This window comes from Schistocerca piceifrons, chromosome 2 (assembly GCF_021461385.2).
Source record: "Schistocerca piceifrons isolate TAMUIC-IGC-003096 chromosome 2, iqSchPice1.1, whole genome shotgun sequence".
In the NCBI taxonomy this organism is placed as follows: Eukaryota; Metazoa; Arthropoda; class Insecta; order Orthoptera; family Acrididae; genus Schistocerca; species Schistocerca piceifrons.
This window is the reverse complement of record NC_060139.1, coordinates 12,560,379-12,580,505: the sequence shown is the minus strand read 5'-3', so window position 1 is coordinate 12,580,505 and position 20,127 is coordinate 12,560,379. Positions and strand designations below refer to the sequence as shown.

General features: G+C 42.2%; 1 protein-coding gene across 1 annotated transcript in view; it reads left to right on the top strand.

The window, feature by feature from the left end:
• The window catches only part of LOC124778008, a 113,393-nt gene that overhangs the window by 81,112 nt on the left and 12,154 nt on the right, over positions 1-20,127 (top strand). Inside the window, exons 7-8 of the mRNA XM_047253581.1 lie at positions 644-819; positions 15,670-16,129. Of these exons, the coding sequence (XP_047109537.1) occupies positions 644-819; positions 15,670-16,129 (636 nt within the window). The remainder of the gene's footprint in view (positions 1-643; positions 820-15,669; positions 16,130-20,127) is intronic.

Genomic DNA, 20,127 nt, shown 5'->3' with positions numbered 1-20,127 from the left:
CTCTTGTTCGCATTGACGGCACTTTGAACAGTGGACGATACATTTGAGATATGTTACGACCCGTGGCTCTACCCTTCATTCGATCCCTGTGAAACCCTACATTTCAGCAGAATAATGCACGACCGCATATTGCAGGTCCTGTACGGGCCTTTCTGGATACAGAAAATGTTCGACTGCTGCCCTGATCAGCCCATGTTCCAGATCTCTCACCAATTGAAAACGTCTGGTCAATGATGGCCGAGAAACTGGCTCGTCACAATACTCCAGTCACTACTCTTGATGAACTGTGGTATCGTGTTGAAGCTGCATGGAGAGCTGTACCTCTACACGCCACCCAAGCTCTGTTCGACTCAATGCTCAGGCGTATCAAGGCCGTTATTACGGCCAGAGGTGGTTGTTGTTGGTACTGATTTCTCAGGATCTATGCATCCAAAATGCATGAAAATGTAATCACATGTCAGTTCTAGTATAATATATTTGTCCAATGAGATACCTGTTCATCGTCTGCATTTCTTCTTGATGTAGCAATTTTAATGGCCAGTAATATAAATTTGTCTGGAGCACGGAAAAGTCAATATTTTAATTACAAGTTTCTGTTGTAAATAAATTTGATTTTTGAAGTATTCATGTATTCTCTTCACAGATAAATCACCAGAATCTAACTGAGATCGACCTGTCTTCTTCATATAAACTGATAAGGGAGATAGACATTATAGGCCTGGCTAGCAAGACACCCCTGGACTCTCTCTCTATCATGGTAACCATGCCATCGCCGGTTAAGGCCCAACTGAAAGAGCCATCAGTACAGGATTTCATCAGGTGAGTCTATTTCTGCGGTTAAGTTATGTATTTCGGTAAACAGTTTTTAATTACTGACCGTTAGTTTGCATTAAATGTAATATCTTACGTGACTGCTACGGTCGCAGGTTCGAATCCTGCCTAGGGCATGGATGTGTGTGACGTCCTTAGGTTAGTTAGGTTTAAGTAGTTCTAAGTTCTAGGGGACTGATGACCCCAGATGTTTAGTCCCATTGTGCTCAAAGCCACTTGAATCATTTTTGTAATATCTTACGCTCGCGATATCGATTCGATGGAGATGGCAGATATACTATTACGTCAAAGAATTTCCTACTGTCTCGTGAAGGGCGGGGAGAACGAGCGCAGAATCAACGCCATTGATGCTCCGGACGCAGTAGAGGTTGCCTCAGGGTTACAACTCTCTCTGCATTGTTTCTGTGCAAAGTCGTTTCTAAGCCCCATCCAGATGCGTGGCATTCTGTGTCTTAGCTTTCGTTTCAGGGTCTTCTACCGACGTTTGTTTAGTCATTATTTCTGACGTTTCCCCAGTATGTGTGGCTGGACTTCTCAAAGACAAACTCTCCATTGCTGGTGGCGACTTGAGTTGAGCCCGCGAGGATCTGCCCAAAATTTGCCAGAATATTTCCGCAAAAACCAGAAATCATACCTCAAACTTTATTTTTCAATGCCACTTTCAAAATAGTCCCCTCTCGTTTGTATGCAACCAGCGATTTTTTCATTGTGGCAATCAGAGTCAAGTTCAAAATTAGTTGGGACACTGTTTTAATCTCTTCTATAGAGTGAAAACGCTTACCTGTTAAATTCAATTTCATTAGGACTAACTTTTTATTACGTTCCTTTAATTACATGGTAGTATATCTTTTTTATGGTTAATACCACGGGTGTCAGAAATGAAATCATTAGCACTGACTTTACACTGCTGCCAACTTGTAGTATTGGCGTTGTTTACAACCACATGGACGATGGTGTCTTCTACTGCTATGAATGTTCTTTCCTTTTTCTTTCAATATCATAACCGTGCACCACGAATTCTTCGGCACTTAAGACAATGAACGGGAATCTGGTATCATCTCCAATTGTTGTTTGTAGTCCAAAGCACATCTCAACTAAACGATATTATTGTTTGACGAACATCGTTGTAATTCGCCTCATGTTCAATTTATCAGCTGCACTACTGGCCATTACAATTGCTACACCACGAAGATGATGTGCTACAGACGCGAAATTTAACCGACAGGAAGAAGATGCTGTAATATGCAAATGATTAGCTTTTCAGAGCATTCAGACAAGGTTGGCGCCGGTGGCGACACCTACAACGTGCTGACGCGAGGAAAGTCTCCAACCGATTTCTCATACACAAACAACAGTTGACCGTCATTGCCTGTTGAAACGTTGTTGTGATGCCTCGTGTGAGGAGGAGACATGCGTACCATCACGTTTCCGACTTTGATAAATGTCGGATTGTAGCCTATCGCGATTGCGGTTTATCGAATCACGACATTGCTGCTCGCGTTGGTCGAGATCCAATGCCTGTTAGCAGTATAAGGAATCGGTGGGGTCTGGAGCGTAATACGGAACGCCGTGCTGGATCCCAACGGCCTCGTATCACTAGCAGTCGAGATGACAGGCATCTTATCCGCATGGTTGTAACGGATCGTGCAGCCACGTCTCAATCCCTGAGTCAACAGATGGGGACGTTTCCAAGACAACAACATCTGCACGAACAGTTTGACGACGTTTGCAGCAGCTCGGAGACCATGGCTACGGTTACCCTTGACGCTGCATCACAGACAGGGGCGCCTGCGATGGTGTACTCAGCGACAAACCTGGGTGCACGAATGGCAAAAAGTCATTTTTTCGGAAGAATCCAGGTTCTGTTTACAGCATCATGATGGCCGCATCCGTATTTGGCGACATCGCGGTGAACGCACGTTGGAAGCGTGTATTCGTCATCGCCCTACTGGCGTATCATCCAGCGTGATGGTATGGGGTGCCATTGGTTACACGTCTCGGTCACCTCTTGTTCGCACTGACGGCACTTTGAACAGTGGACATTACATTTCAGATGTGCTACGACCGGTGGCTCTAGCTTTCGTTCGATCCCTGTGAAACCCTACATTTCAGCAGGATAATGCACGACCGCATGTTGCAGGTCCTGTACGGGCCTTTCTGGATACGGAAAATGTTTGACTGCTGCCCTGGCCAGCACATTCTCCAGATCCGTGACCACTTGGAAACGTCTGGTCAATGGTGGCCGAGCATCTGGCTAGTCACAATACGCCAGTCACTACTCTTGATGAACTGTGGTATCGTGTTGAAGCTGCATGGGCAGCCGTACCTGTGCATGCCATCCAAGTTCTGTTTGACTTAAAACCCAGGCGTATCAAGACCGTTATTACGGCCAGAGGTGTTTGTTCTGGGTACTGATTTCTCAGGATCTATGCACCCAAACTGCGTGAAAATGTAATCACATGTCAGTTCTAGTGTAATATATTTGTCCAACGAGTACCCGTTTATCATCTGCATTTCCTCGTGGTGTAGCAATTTCAATGGCCAGTAGTGTAGTCCCCTCGCGTTTGTATACAATCAGCGAATTTCTCATTCTTGCAATCAATGAGTCATGTTCAAAATTAGTTGGGACTTTAGTCTCTTCTATAGAGTGAAAACGCGTACCTGTTAAATTCAATATCATTAGAACTAACATTTTATTACGTTCCTTTAATTACATGGTAGTAAATCTTCCCTGTGACTGACCATATGGAAGAAATTTTTTATGGATAATTCCAAGTATGTCAGAAATGAAATCATTAGCATTGGCTTTACACTGCTGCGAACTTGGAGAATTGGCACTGTTTAGGACCACATGGACGATGTTGTCTCCTGCTGCGATGAATGCTCTTTTTTTTTCTTGTCGAAATCATAACCGTGCACCACCGATTCTTCGGCACTTAAGACAATGAACGGGAAACTGGTATCATCTCGAATTGTTGTTTGCAGTCCAAAGCATATCTCAACTCAGTGATCTTTTTGGTTGACGAACATCGTTGTAATCCGGCTCATGTTGATTTTATCAACTAGAATACGCTAGCATGTCCTTTATGATATTATATCGATGTCACAGGTAACATGTATTGTCAGCCTTGTCGCAGTGGTAACACCGGTTCCCGTCAGGTGACTGAAGTTAACTGTTGCCAGGCTGGGCTATCACTCGGATGAATGACCATCCAGTCTGGAGAGCGCTGTTGGAAAGCGGGGTGCACTCAACCCTTGTGAGGCAAACTGAGGAGCTACTTGACTGGGAAGTAGCAGCTCCGGTCTCGGAAACTGACATACGGCTGGGAGAGCGCTGTGCTGACTACATGCCCCTCCATATCCACATCCAGAGACGCCTTTTGGCTGAGGATGACACGGCGGCCGGTCGGTACCGTTGGGCCTTCATGGGCTGTTCCGGTGGAGTTTAGTTTTAGTTTCTGTCAGTGGGAATCACTTGATGCACTTTCATGAGCGTTCCTGAGCTGTGCATGATAAAGGTCAACCTGAGTATTGGTCATCATCCACACACTCCATCCAGTCAATGTTAAACCGCCTAGACCACTCAAGTGTTTTGGCTTCGCTCAAATCCTGCTCATTTAAAGCCAGGCTTAGTATGCAGTGAGTGTAAGCTGCAGTTTCTTGGAGGTTAAAACAAAACTTAACACAGATCCTATATTTTTTCAAACCAGCCAGCTCGAAATTCTCAGATACAGTAGAATACGGTGTACAGAAAATAAGTAAAAACGTTCACACTAACATACTTAACATATAACAAGATTGATAAGGACCCACTAACCAGCGGAACAGTCAACTTCCAGTTCTCTACCAAACGAGGCCATTGAGAGACTTAGACAACATTGTTCAAAGCCACATAATCTGCATAGGCTGCCTAAGATCCATAAAGAAGGTGTGCATCCGTGACTATTGTGAGTAATGTTGAGACAGCTAAATATAATGTAAGTTCTTGGTGCCTTTAGTCATTCACATTGTAGGAAGTATCCATATCATATCAGAAATTCTAGAGATTTTATTTACAGACCTGAGTCACTTAAGCTGAAATGCAACAACTTACTGGTCAGCAGTGATGTTGTCTCACTTTCTACAAAAATGCCTGTGGTGGAATCTCTACATCTCATTCGTGGGTAAAATCTATGAGACTGGCGACGTAACATTAGACTTTCGAAAAAAAATCAGCCATAAAATTCCAAGTAGCAAGGTCAGATAATCGCGAGAACTATCGCACAGTCAACAACTCATGCAGCCAGGTTGCTGACAAGAATGGAAAACAAAACTGAGCATCAGATGACGAACAGTTTGGCCATAGGAAATGCAGAGGCATCAGACAATCAGTTCTGATGTTGTGCTTGAAAATGGAAGCAAGAATGAAGGAAAATCAAGACACACTTATTGGAATAGTCAACCATGGAAATGAGCTCGATAATATGAATTGCTGCACGATGTTCGAAATTCTGAGAGACACTGGAGTCATCTGTAGCAAAAGACGGGTGATACACAATATGCATAAGAATCAAAAGGGAACAATAAGCTGGGAAGACCAAGAGTGAAGTATTCCTATTAGAAAGGGTGTAAGAAAGAGTTTTAAAGGGGCAGATATAGACTCAGATTACAATATAGCAGTCATAAAGAGTAGGCTGAAGTTTAAGAAAATAATAAGGAAGACTCAATATGTAAAGAAGTGGGAAACAGAACTACTAAGGGATGACGAGACACGCTTGACGTCCTCTAACCCTGTAGATACAGCAATATAGAATAGCTGAATCAACAGTACAGTTGAAGAGAAATGGACATATTTAAAAAGGACAACAGCAGAAGCTGGAAAGAAAAACATAGGTGCAAATAAGGTAACTGCGAAGAAATCATGGGTAACAGGAGAAATACTTCAGCTGATCGATGAAAGAAGGAAGTACAAAAACGTTCAGTGAAATTCAGGAATACAGAGGTGCAAGTGACTGAGGAATGAAATAAACAGGAAGTGCAGGGAAGCTAAGACGAAAGGGCTGCATGAAAAATGTGAAGGAATTTAAAAAAAAGAAAAATAAAAGGTTTTCGGAAGGGCTGACTCAGCTGATTGGAAGTTCAAAACAACTTCCGGTTAAATTAAAAGAAAGGGTAAGAGTGCAACAGGAATTGCATTGTTGAATGCCGAGGAGAGAGTGGAGAGGTGAAAAGAGTACAATGAAGACCTCTTTGAGAGGGACGATTCATCTGATGTGATAGAAAAAGTAACAGGAGTCGATTTAGAAGAGCTAGAGGATCCATCATTGGGGAGAGGTGGCAACAAAACGACTATTCACGTTGGTGTGTATGAAGTGGCAAGAAAACGACCATTCACGTAGGTGTGTGGAATCTATGAGTCTGGCGACATAGCATCTGACTTTCGGAAAAATATCATCCACACCGTTCCGCAGACGGCAAGAGCTGGCAAGAGTGAGAGTTATCGCATAATCAGCTTAACAGCTCATGCACTCAAGTTGCTGACGAGAATAAAATACAGTAGAACGGAAAAGAAAATTGAAGATGTGTTGTACGACGATTAGTTCTAGGAAAGGTAAAGACACCAGAGAGGCAATTCTGACGTTTCGGTTGCTAATGGAAGCAAGACGAAAGAAAAATCAATACACTTTCATAGGATTTGTATACCTGGAGAAAACGTTCGACAATGTAAAATGTTGCAAGAAGTTTGAAATTCTGAGAAAAATAGGGGAAAGCTATAGGGAGAGACGGATAATATATATGTACAAGAGCTAAGAGGGTGTAATAAGAGTGGACGACCAAGAACAAAGCATTCGGATTAGAAAGGGTGTAAGAGAAGGGTGTAGTCTTTCACCCATACTGTTCAATCTGTTCATGGATGGAAATAATAGAAAGGATCAAGGGGGATTGAAAATGAAGCTCAAAAGATAGCAATGTCACGATTTTCTGATGACATTGCTATCCTGAGTGAAAGTGTAGAAGAATTACATTATCTGCTGAATGGAATGAACAGTCTAATGAATACAGAATACGAACTGAGAGTAAGTCGAAGAAAGACGAAAGTAATCACAAGTAGCAGAGATGAGAACAGTGAGAAACTTAAGACTGATGGTCACGAAGTAGATGAAGTCAGGAAATCTGATACGTAGGCAGCAAAATCACCAATGACAGGCGGACCAAGCAGGACATCAAAAGCAGACTAGCACTGGTAAAAAGGTCATTCCTGGCCATGAGAATGTACTAGTATCAAACACAGGTCTTTATTAGAGGAAAAAATTTCTGAGAACGTACGTCTGGAGGAAAGCATTGCATGATAGTGAAATATGGACAGTGGGAAAACCGAAACGGAAGAGAATCAAAGCATTTGTGATGTGGTGCTACAGTAGAATGTAGAAAATTAGGTGGGCTGGTCAGGTAAGGAATGAAGAAATTCTTCACAGAATTGTAGCGGAAAGGACTATGTGGAAAACACTGACAAGGAAGGACAGCGTGATAGAACATGTGCTACGACATGAGGGAATGACTTCCAAGGTACCAGAAGGAACTGTAAATCTACATCTACATGGATACTCCACAAATCACATTTAAATGCATGGCAGAGGGTTCATCGAACCACCTTCACTATTCTCTATTATTCCAATCTCGTATAGCGCGCGGAAAGAATGAACACCTATATATTTCTGTACGAGGTCTGATTTCCCTTATTTTATCGTGGTGATGGTTTCTCCCTATGTGGATCGTTGTCGACAAAATATTTTCGCATTCGGAGGAGAAAGTTGGTGATTGGAATTTCGTGAGAAGATTCCGTCGCAACGAAAACGCCTTTCTTTTAATGATGTCCATCCCCAATCCTGTATCATATCTGTGACACTCTCTCCTACATTTCGCGATAATACAAAATGTGCTACGTTTGTTTGAACTTTTTCGATGTACTCCGTCAGTCCTGTCTGGTAAGGATCCCACACCGCGCAGCAGTATTCTAAAAGAGGACGGACAAGCGTAGTGTAGGGAGTCTCCTTAGTAGATCTGTTACATTTTCTGAGTGTCTTGCCAATAAAACGCATTCTTTGTATAGCCTACCCCACAACATTTTCTGTGTGTTCATTATAGTGTATTTGTTCATAATTGTAATTCCTAGGTATTGAATTTACGGCCTTTATATTTGACTGATTTATCGTGTAACCGAAGTTTGACGAAATTCTTTTAGCTCTCATGTGGATGGCCTCACCCTTTTCCTTATTTAGAGCCAACTGACAATTTTCGCACCATTCAGATATCTTTCATAAATCGTTTTACAATTTGTTTTGATCTTATGATGACTTTATTAGTCGATAAACGACAGCGTCATCTGCAAACAGCCTAAAACTGTTGCTCAGATTGTCTCGCAAATATTTGATATAGATGAGGAACAGCAAAGGGCCTATGACACTACCTTGGGGAACGCCAGAAAACACTTCTGTTTTACTCGATGACTTTCCGTCAATTGCTACTAACTGTGACCTCTCTGACAGGAAATCCCAAATCCATTCACGTAACTGAGGCTATATTCTATAAGCATGCAATTTCACTACAAGCCGCTTGTGTGGTACAGTGTCAAAAGCCTCCCGGAAATCCACAAATACGGAATCGATCTGAAATCCCTTGTCAATAGGACTCAACACTTCGTGTGATTAAAGAGCTAGTTGCGTTTCACAGGGACGTTTTTTTCTAAACCCATGTTGACTGTGTGCCAATAGACGGATACCTTCGAGGTAATTCATTATGTTGCAACACAATATATGTTCCAAAATCCTGGTTCACATCGACGTTAACGAATGGGCCTGTAATCTAGTGGATTACTCCTACTACCTATCTTGAACAAAACTGTGGAAGAAGACAGGGATTGCAATACATCCAGCAAATAATAGAGGATTTAGGCTGTAAGTGCTACTCTGAGGCCGGCCGGTGTGACCGAGCGGTTCTAGGCTCTTCAGTCTGGAACTGCGAGACCGCTACGGTCGCAGGTTCGAATACAGCCTCGGGCATGGATGTGTGTGATGTCCTTAGGTTAGTTAGTTCTTGGCGATTTATGACCTCAGATTTTAAGTCCCATAGTGCTCAGAGCCATTTTTGCTACTCTGGCATAAAGAGGTTGGAACTGGAGAGGGATTCGAAGCGGGCCTCATCAAACCAGCCAGAAGACTGATGGCTCAAAAAATAGAAAAAGACGACGGGGATACGATCTTTTGCAGCGTGGCAGTTTGTAAGTAGGCTGTTTATGTTTTCTCTATGTAAGTAGGCTGTTTAGGTTTTTTATTGGTAACGCCACCTCTGTATGAAAATCACTGGCTGTGCTGTGTGCAGTCTGTGGCTGCTTTGCATTGTTGTAATACTCGCCATTGTAGTGTTAGGCAGCTGGCTGTGAACAGCGCGTAGCGTTGCGCAGTTGGAGGTGAGCCGCCAGCAGTGGTGGATGTGGGGAGAGAGATGGCGGAGTTTTGAAATTTGTCATGAACTGCTGTATTTATATATGATGATATCAAGGTAAATACATTGTTTGTTCTCTATTAATATCTTTCATTTGCTAACTATCCCTATCAGTAGTTAGTGCCTTCCATAGTTTGAATCTTTCATTTAGCTGGCAGTAGTGGCGCTCGCTGTATTGCAGTAGCTTGAGCAGCGAAGATTTTTGTGAGGTAAGTGATTTGTGAAAAGTATAGTTTAATGTTAGTCAGGGCCATTCTTTTGTAGGGAATTTTGAAAGTCAGATTGCGTTGCGCTAACAAAATATTGTGTGTCAGTTTAAGGACAGTCGTGTATAATTGTTCAAAGGGGACGTTTCAAGTTTTTCACTCAAACTTTTTACGCAACATATTTCATAATTTGATCAATGTAGTCATTCTCTTATGCTGCTTCCTAACTGCAGACTAAACTGTGTCTTTGCACTTTGCACTTCTCTTATATTACGGTAAGGGACAGCAGAACTGAGTTTACGAGCTGGCTGGCTAATGACGAGGTTCCCTAAAAGGAACGAACAGAGACGTAAGCTTGGTTGTCCAGGGCTGAGTTGTTGTTGTTGTCTTCAGTCCTGAGACTGGTTTGATGCAGCTCTCCACGCTACTCTATCCTGTGCAAGCTTCTTCATCTCCCAGTACCTACTGCAACCTACATCCTTCTGAATCTGCATAGTGTATTCATCTCTTGGTCTCCCTCTACGAGTTTTACCCTCCATGCTGCCCTCCAATGCTAAATATGTGATCCCTTGATGCCCCAGAACATGTCCTACCAACCGATCCCTTCTTCTTGTCAAGTGCCACAAATTCCTATTCTCCCCAATTCTATTCAATATCTCATCATTAGTTATGTGATCTACCCATCTAATCTCCAGCATTCTTCTGTAGCACCACATTTCGAAAGCTTCTATTCTCTTCTTGTCCAAACTCTTTATCGTCCATGTTTCACTTCCATACATGGCTACACTCCATACAAATACTTTCAGAAACGACTTCCTGACACTTAAATCTATACTCGATGTTAACAAATTTATCTTCTTCAGAAACACTTTCCCTGCCATTGCCAGTCTTCATTTTATATCCTCTCTACTTCGACCATCATCAGTTATTTTGCTCCCCAAATAGCAAAACTCCTTTACTACTTTAAGTGTCTTATTTCCTAATCTAATCCCCTGAGCATCACCCGACTTAATTCGACTACATTCCATTATCCTCGTTTTGCTTTTGTTGATGTTCATCTTATATCCTCCTTTCAAGACACTATCTATTCCGTTCAACTGCTCTTCCAAGTCCTTTGCTGTCTCTGACAGAATTACAATGTCATCGGCGAACCTCTACGTTTTTATTGCTTCTCCATGGATTTTAATACCTACTCCAAATTTTTCTTTTGTTTCCTTCACTGTTTGCTCAATATACAGATTGAACAACATCGGGGAGAGGCTACAACCCTGTCTCACTCCCTTCCCAACCACTGCTTCCCTTTCATGCCCCTCGACACTAATAACTGCCATCTGGTTTCTGTACAAATTGTAAATAGCCTTTCGCTCCCTGTATTTTACCCCTGCCACCTTTAGAATTTGAAAGAGAGTATTCCAGTCAACATTGTCAAAAGCTTTCTCTAAGTCCACAAATGCTAGAAATGTAGGTTTGCCTTTCCTTAATCTATTTTCTAAGATAAGTCATAGGGTCAGTATTGCCTCACGTGTTCCAACATTTCTGCGGAATGCAGACTGATCTTCGCCGAGGTCGACTTCTACCAGTTTCTCCATTCGTCTGTAAAGAATTCGCGTTAGTATTTTACAGCTGTGACTTAAACTGATAGTTCGGTAATTTTCACATCTGTCAACACCTGCTTTCTTTGGGTTTGGAGTTAATATATTCTTCTTGAAGTCTGAGGGTATTTCGCCTGTCTCATACATCTTGCTCATCAGATGGTGGGGTTTTGTCAGGACTGGCTCTCCCACGGCCGTCAGTAGTTCTTGTTTCCACTCAGGTCTTTCAGTGCTCTGTCAAATTCTTCACGCAGTATCATATCTCCCATTTCGTCTTCATCTACATCCTCTTCCATTTCCATAATACTGTCCTCAAGAACATCGCCCTTGCATAGGCCCTCTATATACTCCTTCCCCCTTTCTGCTTTCCCTTCTTTGCTTAGAACTGGGTTTCCATCTGAGCTCTTGATATTTATACAAGTGGCTCTCTTTTCTCCAAAGGGCTGAGTATCAGCCTCATTCAGGCCGGACAACAACAGCGTCCCCCCCCCCCCCCACACACACACACACACACCACGCCAACAACCATATCCATATTCCTCTCAATCCGGGCTGTTCACGAGGACAGTTATCTGCCAGAGGAAAACACAGAATTGTTCCATGAATCCCTTTTAAAAGAAAGAAATCTAGCGAGGCATCACTTTCCTGAGGCCACCGTGAGAACCGCTGTTGTCTCGGTGACCAAGCAGTAGAATAAAATTTTTCTGTAACGAGCGTTTCTGTTGGTTCATAGCGTTATTTTCTTCGGAGTTTTCTCTTCCTCATGCGCGTCTACGTAGGAGCTGTCTTTTTAGTCAGCTTCAGAATGGTATTGAACAGTGGAAGAAGTCTCCTGGCTTCTTACCCACGCCGCAACAGTATTGTTAAATAATAATTAAATCTGTAGGAGTAGGAGTTCGTTGAACATCATTACTAAAATTTTCCCCGGCTGAGCTCGCAGCGTCTGCTTCTACTGCCTGGCGAGACTCCTGCTTCGACGAAAACAGCCCAGCAGCAGAACATTTAGAGAGAGAACACTTGCTGCTGGGTAATGGAAGAGAACACTTACCTCAACGATACAGAGGAGTAAATACTAGGCTACTGGTGAGAGGAGCCTCGCTGTCGTATAGAACGTTGTCTCCTCCTCAGCGCTGAATACAGAGAGAGAACCAACTCACACCCCACAACCGCTACCGCCGATGCCTCCTGCATTCACGATACGACAGTTTGGTAAGATGGGCCAGCATTGCGAGGACAGATTCGGTAGGTACGCGACTTTAGTTCATTCCCTTCAGGAGACAACTGTACAGTGTTATCGTTTCACAGCCAATTAGTTTCATTATGCACTTTGATGAACATTCTGCTGTTAATACCTATTTTTCCGTATTCTTTCACTTATCTGCTAACCATTCTTGCTGTTACTGGTCATATCTACGATATATACTCATAACTGTGCTTTCATCACGCCCACCCACTTATACCAAAGTTATATTTTAAGTTCCGAACTCTTGTCCCGCTATTAATGTTTAATTAGTTATATCGGTGTGTAACTCATGTGTTGATGTTTATGATAATAAACCTGATTGTTATAGCGAGCACTTATATGCCTCATATCATTATTGTGTCTATGTACAAGGTGTGGCACCCATATTTTCATGCGCCATTGAGTCACCTCCATCAATCGTAGATTATTAAGCCGTCGTAAAATGTTCGATTCCAGTAGGGTATTAAATAGGACGTATTGTACTTAATTCAGTATGTGACATACCTCCCGCCGGAGGTTCGAGTCCTACCTCGGGCATGTGTGTGTGTGTGTGTGTGTGTGTGTGTGTGTGTGTGTGTGTTGTTATTAGCATAGGTTAGTTTAAGTTAGTTTAAGTAAAGTGTAATTCTAGGGACCGATAACCTCTGCAGTTTGGTCCCTTAAGAACTCATATACATTTTTTTGTAACATACCACTGGAGACCTAATATCGATAATTAACTAGTGTACTATCTACAAATTATGGCTTACTTCGAATAAATTGTGGAATAGTGAGCTTTAAGATGGTTTAGAAGAAATGTAGCATTTCCCTCCTTCAATGTTCCGGTGATAATTATCATTTAAGTAATACACTTCGTTTGGTGTAGCATTATCATTCCCTTTAAATTAATTTCCATATTCATATGTGGTACTTCCCTTCTCTGTACGTCTCCAGAGATCCAATTATAGTGTCTTGGGGTAATCTAAATAGCAAAACCGATAACTCACTGGAACGAGCCGTCTAATGAGTACAGAATATGGCTTGAGAGTAAACCGGAAAAAGACAAATTAAACGAGAAATAGCAGAAATGAGAATAGTTGGAAACAGTAGACGAAGCAAAGTAATTCTGCGAGTATAAAAAGTGTATTAGCAAACGCAGAGAAAGCATTCCTGGACAACAGAAGCTACTGGTATCAAAAATAGGCCCTAATTTGTTGCAGAAATTCTGAGAATGTACGTTTGGAGAACAGCATTGTAAGGTAGTGAATCATGGACAATAGGGAAACCGGAACAGAAGAGAATCGAAGCGCTTCAGATGTAGTGCTGCAGAGGAATGTTGGAAATTAAGTGGCTTGATAAGACAACGAATGAGTAGGTCTTCTGCAGAATCGGCGTAGAAAGTAACATGTGGAAAACGTCTACAAGAGGAAGGGACACGATTATAGGACACGTGTTATGACATTGGGTAATAACCACTGAGGTACTAGAGGGAGCTGTTGAGGGTAAAATCTGTAGAAGCATGAGAGATTGGAGTAATTCCAACAAATAACAGATGTTTTAAGGTGCAAACGGAGCTCCAAGGTGAAGAGATTAGCGAAGGAGAAGAAATTCGTGGCTGACCGCGCGAAAATTCACACACAGAACACCACGTAGTCACACACAAAGAAATTTGCAATCAGTAATAAATCATGGCTTTCTTTTTGGCAGACACTAATGTAGGCAACGACGTAGCAGAGCGGGAGGTCAGCTGCGGTTACTTGAGACCTATGTAACAAAAAAAAGAAAAAAAAAAAAGAAAACTAGAACACTGGTCGCTCTCGACCGCTTTAGCTGCTGTCTATTATTACTAGGTTGTCATGTGGCCCTCAGCTTACGTGTGAGATGACAGTGAAGTGATCGATACGTGCCAGTCGGTATTATGGAATCACCGCGCTATGATGAGAGATGTAACAGAGTGCCAGGAACAGGATATCGTGTTCGGACGTGCCCAAGACCGCACTGTGAATGAAGTTACCTGGTTTCTGTGTACCACTCACAAACATGTAATACGGCGTGGGACTATGGTCGTTGTAAGAACTGAAACCACGCCTGCGCATACCTGATTGGCCAAACAACATACAAAAGAAACAGTAAATGAATGGAGGCCTGTAGCACGGTCCGATAAGTCACGATTTTGCCTCTCTTCAAACGATTCAAGGCGTCGATTGCACCGACGGAACAATGAGGCGTTAACACGCAGTTTTTCCTTCGTGTAGTTCAGGCAGGATGTTTATTTCAACATTCTCAGTGACCAAATGTTGCCCTTTCTTCTTCATTTTCATGATGAGTGTGCTATGGATACACATACCTTCCAGTATCATAATATCCATGTTTACAGGGTTCTTAGACGAAAACGTTACTAATTTTGTAATTACAACTTTATACAGTGTGCTTCAGCTGCCTTTAGCTATACGTTTTTTGCAACCAGCATCGCCATCAAAAACCACTCGCGACATATTCATGTTCTGTCGTTCACTGTGTGTAAACTATTAGTCCAGCAAAAAAAATTTGTGGGATCATTTTGTAGGAAATTTAATGTAGTTAAATTTTGTACAGGGAAACATTTTCGGTGGAGGCCACAGCTTTGGACTTAACCAAGAAAATCTTGTTAGAAGGTTACTTTTGTACGTTTTTCTTCAATAATTGCAAAGCTAATTTCCAGTGAAAACGTATGGCAATACACAATTTAATTACATTAAATTTCAAACATAAATGTCCTGTCATTTTTACTGTGGCTCTAATAGTTATCATGTAGCTAGTGAGAGAATATGAAAATCAAGCGCGTATTTGAAGACGTTGCGGGTTGCATAACACCCATTGGTAGGGGTAGCTGAGTCATCCTGTATAATGATTAAGCTCTGCCATTTCGATTGAGATGTTTGTTACGTTCAGGCATGAGAAACCACTCCTGAACTGGCGCTCTGAATCATCCGACAGAATTCTATCGAAAATGACTAGGACCATTCGAAACAGAGTGTGAAACGTAGCAGTCAACATCCTCAAAATCTCATGGATCTACTTCACAAAACAATCAACTAGGGCTTAGGATGGACCTGGGATACCTGAAGAAATTTATCGTCTCTTCTCCTCGTCGAACTTCCATAATCTGTGATAGAGGCGGAGTTACACAGAATTAGTGCGATGTCTCCTGTTAGTTAAATTTTTCTCCGGTGTGGTTTGCCGTATCGGACAGTTAGTTCCGAGCGATGAGTGGCTACTTTTGATCAATAGTAATTATGACTTTGTATAATATTTAAGCTCTATCACTTCCATTGAGACATATGTTATGTTTACGCAGGAGAAACCAAACCTTTGACTTGATGATCATCGAGCGTCTGTCTTACCAAGGTTACTATGGACTGCACCACAAGGTTGGTTCACCACCGCTGGTCGGGTTCGTGACGTTGTCTGCGTTCTCGCCTGTGTATTACGCCTTGGGGAACCCCATGAATCCAGCCTACATCCCTGAAATCTGGGAGGGCTTCTCTGATCACATGAACTTTTGGCAGCGCATGTGCAACACGTACTTTGCACTACGTTTCCACTATATGTGGTTCAACGAAATACTTCCGCTACAAGAAACGATTATGAGGGAACACTTCGGAGCGGAACCACCTTCTGTTTACGAAACGGAGCGCAACTACAGCCTACTCATAGTCAACAACCACTTTACCACGGAGTATCCGCGGCCACATCTACCGAGCGTCATAGAAGTCACGGGACTCCACGTATCGACCAAGGTTGATCGATTACCAGAGGTGAGTATCGAAATCATCAAGGCTACTTATTCACGTCAAAAAGTACTGTCGCATTGACGTGCTGTTTCAGGTATGTACTTTTGCCCGTATAACTAGAGCTATCATTTACATCAACACTGGTTCCCCATACCAGCGCCAGCAAAATCATCTGCCACTGGAGCTTCTGGAGACGTCATTTTACAATATAGCCAAGTACACCATTCCTGTCACATATCGCAGTCCTCACCAAAAGATGCGTTTTACAAAGTATGACTAGAAGTCTAAAATCCAGGTTGTATTGCTAAACGAAGAGAACATCGAAAGAACAGTCATAGTATGTTTGGTAGGTGCGAAAGTCTCTCGGAGAAGCCTTTACAGCTCCAATGGCAGATGCTACACTAAAGGCATAATCCATCACCGACTGGCTTATTGAAATTCCAAGTACGCAAATCCTTAGAAAATTTTCCTTCCTCCTACGTATATTTGTTAAAAAGCCCGTGAAGGTAAAATTAGATTCTAACTCATGCAGAGGCTTACGGACAATAGTTCGTTTCTCGCACCATTCGCCACTGAAGTAGCGAAGGCGTGAAATAACAGTGAAATACAAAGTACCCACTGCCATCCAAAGGCGTGAAATAACAGTGAAATACAAAGTACCCATTGCCGTCCTTGCACAGCAATGATGTAGATTTATCTGAAGAACGCGTTCGTTCTTCCTGAATAAAGTGTTAACAAGGACATACGCAGGCATTAATATTTGTAGTGAAATTGCTTCACTAAATTTCCTCCACTTTTCGTATATGAATCATTACAGTTAGTAGACCATACGTCAATACTAAGATGCCTGTGAATCTATATTATTTCTACATTAGGTACTTTTTTGACGTCCTTGGAATTAACGCGTCATTTACAATTTCACACAACGACATTTGTTAAAACACCCCATCTTCAGGCCACAAGTGGCCCATCGGGACCATCCGACCGCCGTGTCATCCTCATATGAGGATGTGGGTAGGAGAGGCGTGTGGTCAGCACACCGCTCTCCGCGTCGTTATGATGGTTTTCTTTGACCGGAGCCGCTACTGTTCGGTCGAGTAGCTCCTCAATTGGCATCACGACACTGAATGCACCCCGAAAAATGGCAACAGCGCTTGGCAGGTGGATGGTCACCCATCCAAGTGCCAGCCACGCCCGACAGCGCTTAACTTCGGTGACCTCACGGGGACCGGCGTATCCACCGCGGTAAGGCCGTCGCCTCCAATGACATTTATTAAGAAAGGATTTTAATGAAAACCATTGTATAGGGACTGTCATATTCGACATTTGGGTTGTACAGGGGCTGAGTGAAAATTTGGAAAAAATGCGAGAATGCATGCATCAACACAAATGCAGGCCTGCAGTGTGCGTGTTTGAGCAGACAACCTTGTATGTGGGGCAACCGCAGCTATAAGTATTCATCTTCGGTATTAATGACCGCTTCAGCTATATTTAGTCCTTTATTACGGATCACTACCGGTTCCGTGGCACTAATAGTCACATCTTCAGGTGAACACATGACTGAAACATTAGAGCGGAAAAGCTCAGAATCTTTGTATCCAACATTCGTTGTCCGCCGAAACAAAACACCGCTAAAAGGCGGTACATCATAGATTAAAAACTGCCAGATTCCACTATAATGGATAGGACTAAAACAAATCGTTCCATAGTGATCGCTCCTCAGATCTACACAGAACCGCGTTTGTGTGGGCTTCCTAAACCAGGTAAGCGAGGTGTACTCATTCGTCCACTTGTATCGCCATTCACTGCTCCATCTTACAAACTGGCTAGTAAATTGGATACCTTAGTTAAAAGCAAGGCTAAGCTCAAATCAAAACATGGTACTTCAAACTCAGTGATGAGCATAAATAATACTAAAATTTCTCTCTCTCTGAAGAGCTAACTTAGTTTCCTTTGACGTCTGCAGTTTGTTTTTCAATATCAGTAGGGAAATGTGTTAATATTCTGGCAGAGCTGATGTACAGGCATAATGTAAGCTCTGTAGGGTTGAATGACTTGAGACTGGCCACTCAGACATGCTTAAAAAAGAACTATTTCCCGTTCCAAGGATCTCTGTATAAATAGTTCGATGGCTTAGCTACAGAGTCTCCTTTAGTCCACTTTTGGCTGAAATTTTGATGGACCATTATGGAAAAAAAATTAAGTGAAACAGTTTCGAGTGTAAATATTACTTATTGTTTCAGAAACGTAGATGATGTAATGTAGGCGTGGACAGCCACCACAAAACATCTCAACACATTTTTTCGTAACTTAAACAGTCAATACAAAAATACTTAGTGCAAAATGAAATTTGGTAATAAATACATAAACATTCTAGATCCAACCATTGACATCAGTACAGAAACCCATTGTTTCGCATTTTATAGAAAACGACATTTACAGACACAGATACCAACACCCAGTTACTCAAAATGTAGCTTACCAATCAGTGGTGCGCGGTCTCACATCTCTCCGCATGTTCGTAGAAGATTTCAAAGCAGAGCTGAACGCTGTAATTTTTTTTACCTCAACCTGTGGTTACAGTCCTCTCCTGATTTACCACATCGTGCATAGGAAACAAACATTGAAAATTATACCCTTCCTCTATGCTGCTTCTGCAGCTCCTTTCACTGTCTACAGGAAGTGGTGTACAATATTACACCTAGAATAAGTATCAGATCGTATATAAAAAGCATAGAAATCTAGCAACTATAGCATTTCGTACTACGTGAGGAACATCAAAGCCCAGCGTCTTTTCAATAGCAAAGATAAGGCCCAGTTACCAGCCAACAGTGGGGAATACAAAATTACTTGTCCTGATACTGATAAGTTTTGTATTGGTCAATGAGACAGAGACATAACATCTACACTGCCTGAACATAAATACAGCTAGATTCCACACTTACTGAGAGCGTACTGAGCGACAGCCAGCTACAGTCCATTTTCCTTCACTTAGGAAACAAGGCCAAAAACACAATCTGCTGGAAGTCCTGGAAATCAAAAAACATCTGGCTCACATTCCCGATTTATTATTTAACGACCAAAATCAGTGCAATACTTACGCTTCTAAACTTCGCTATTTCTCACCCTGTCTGATACTATTCTTCCATTTTCCAGAATTTATTTATTATACTATTATTGCCTATCGTGTCATATTTGACACTATGTCATAGGTTGGAAGCACCTGAACTGTTTTTCTATGTTGGCCATGCTCCCACTCGACGCTGCTTGTGACCTCTCTGACAAAAGGAAGGATTTATCTGCATGCACGCAGTGCAGAAAGAGGGGGAAGGGGGCAGGGGAGGGGGTAGGACAGCGATGGTGGGTTGGAATGAATACTGAGAGTAAGCAGAAAGTTGTCGCTGACCGTGAAGGAATGCTTGACTGTGCCTAAGCAGAAGTTACTGTGGTCCGTCGCACAGAGGACTGTCATTGTGTACGTTTGGCATGAATGCAGTATGCACTTACGGAATGTAAGCAAGCCGGATGCATGGAAATTGTGTCTCGCACTGTATCAGACATCAGTTCTTCAGACATTCAGTTCCTTGAGGTACTTTCTACACATAGTTGTGTCTCTGTTTCACGATTTACCATTCTTATGTCATTTCACTCACAAATCCTTTTCTCTATATTTCACATGCTACGGAAGCTATAGAGATACGACAATTTGTAAACACACTTTAAAACAGAAGTATTTGCCTGATTTAAACTACTCATTGGTATATATATATTGTATATAGATATTTCAATACGAGGAGCAAGTTCTCATTTCTTAGTTGATGACAGTCTTGTGAGGAGTGCATGCAACAGTTAAACCTTGTAGTATTTACTTCTAACACTGGCCTATTTCAAGTACACTACGAGATTTTGAACTCTATCTGTAATATGAAGGAACTCGAAGGTTGATGATATAAATACTGCATATAATGACACAACGCTTCAAATCCAAACAAGCTACTCAAAAAGGGAAGGAATCATTCCAA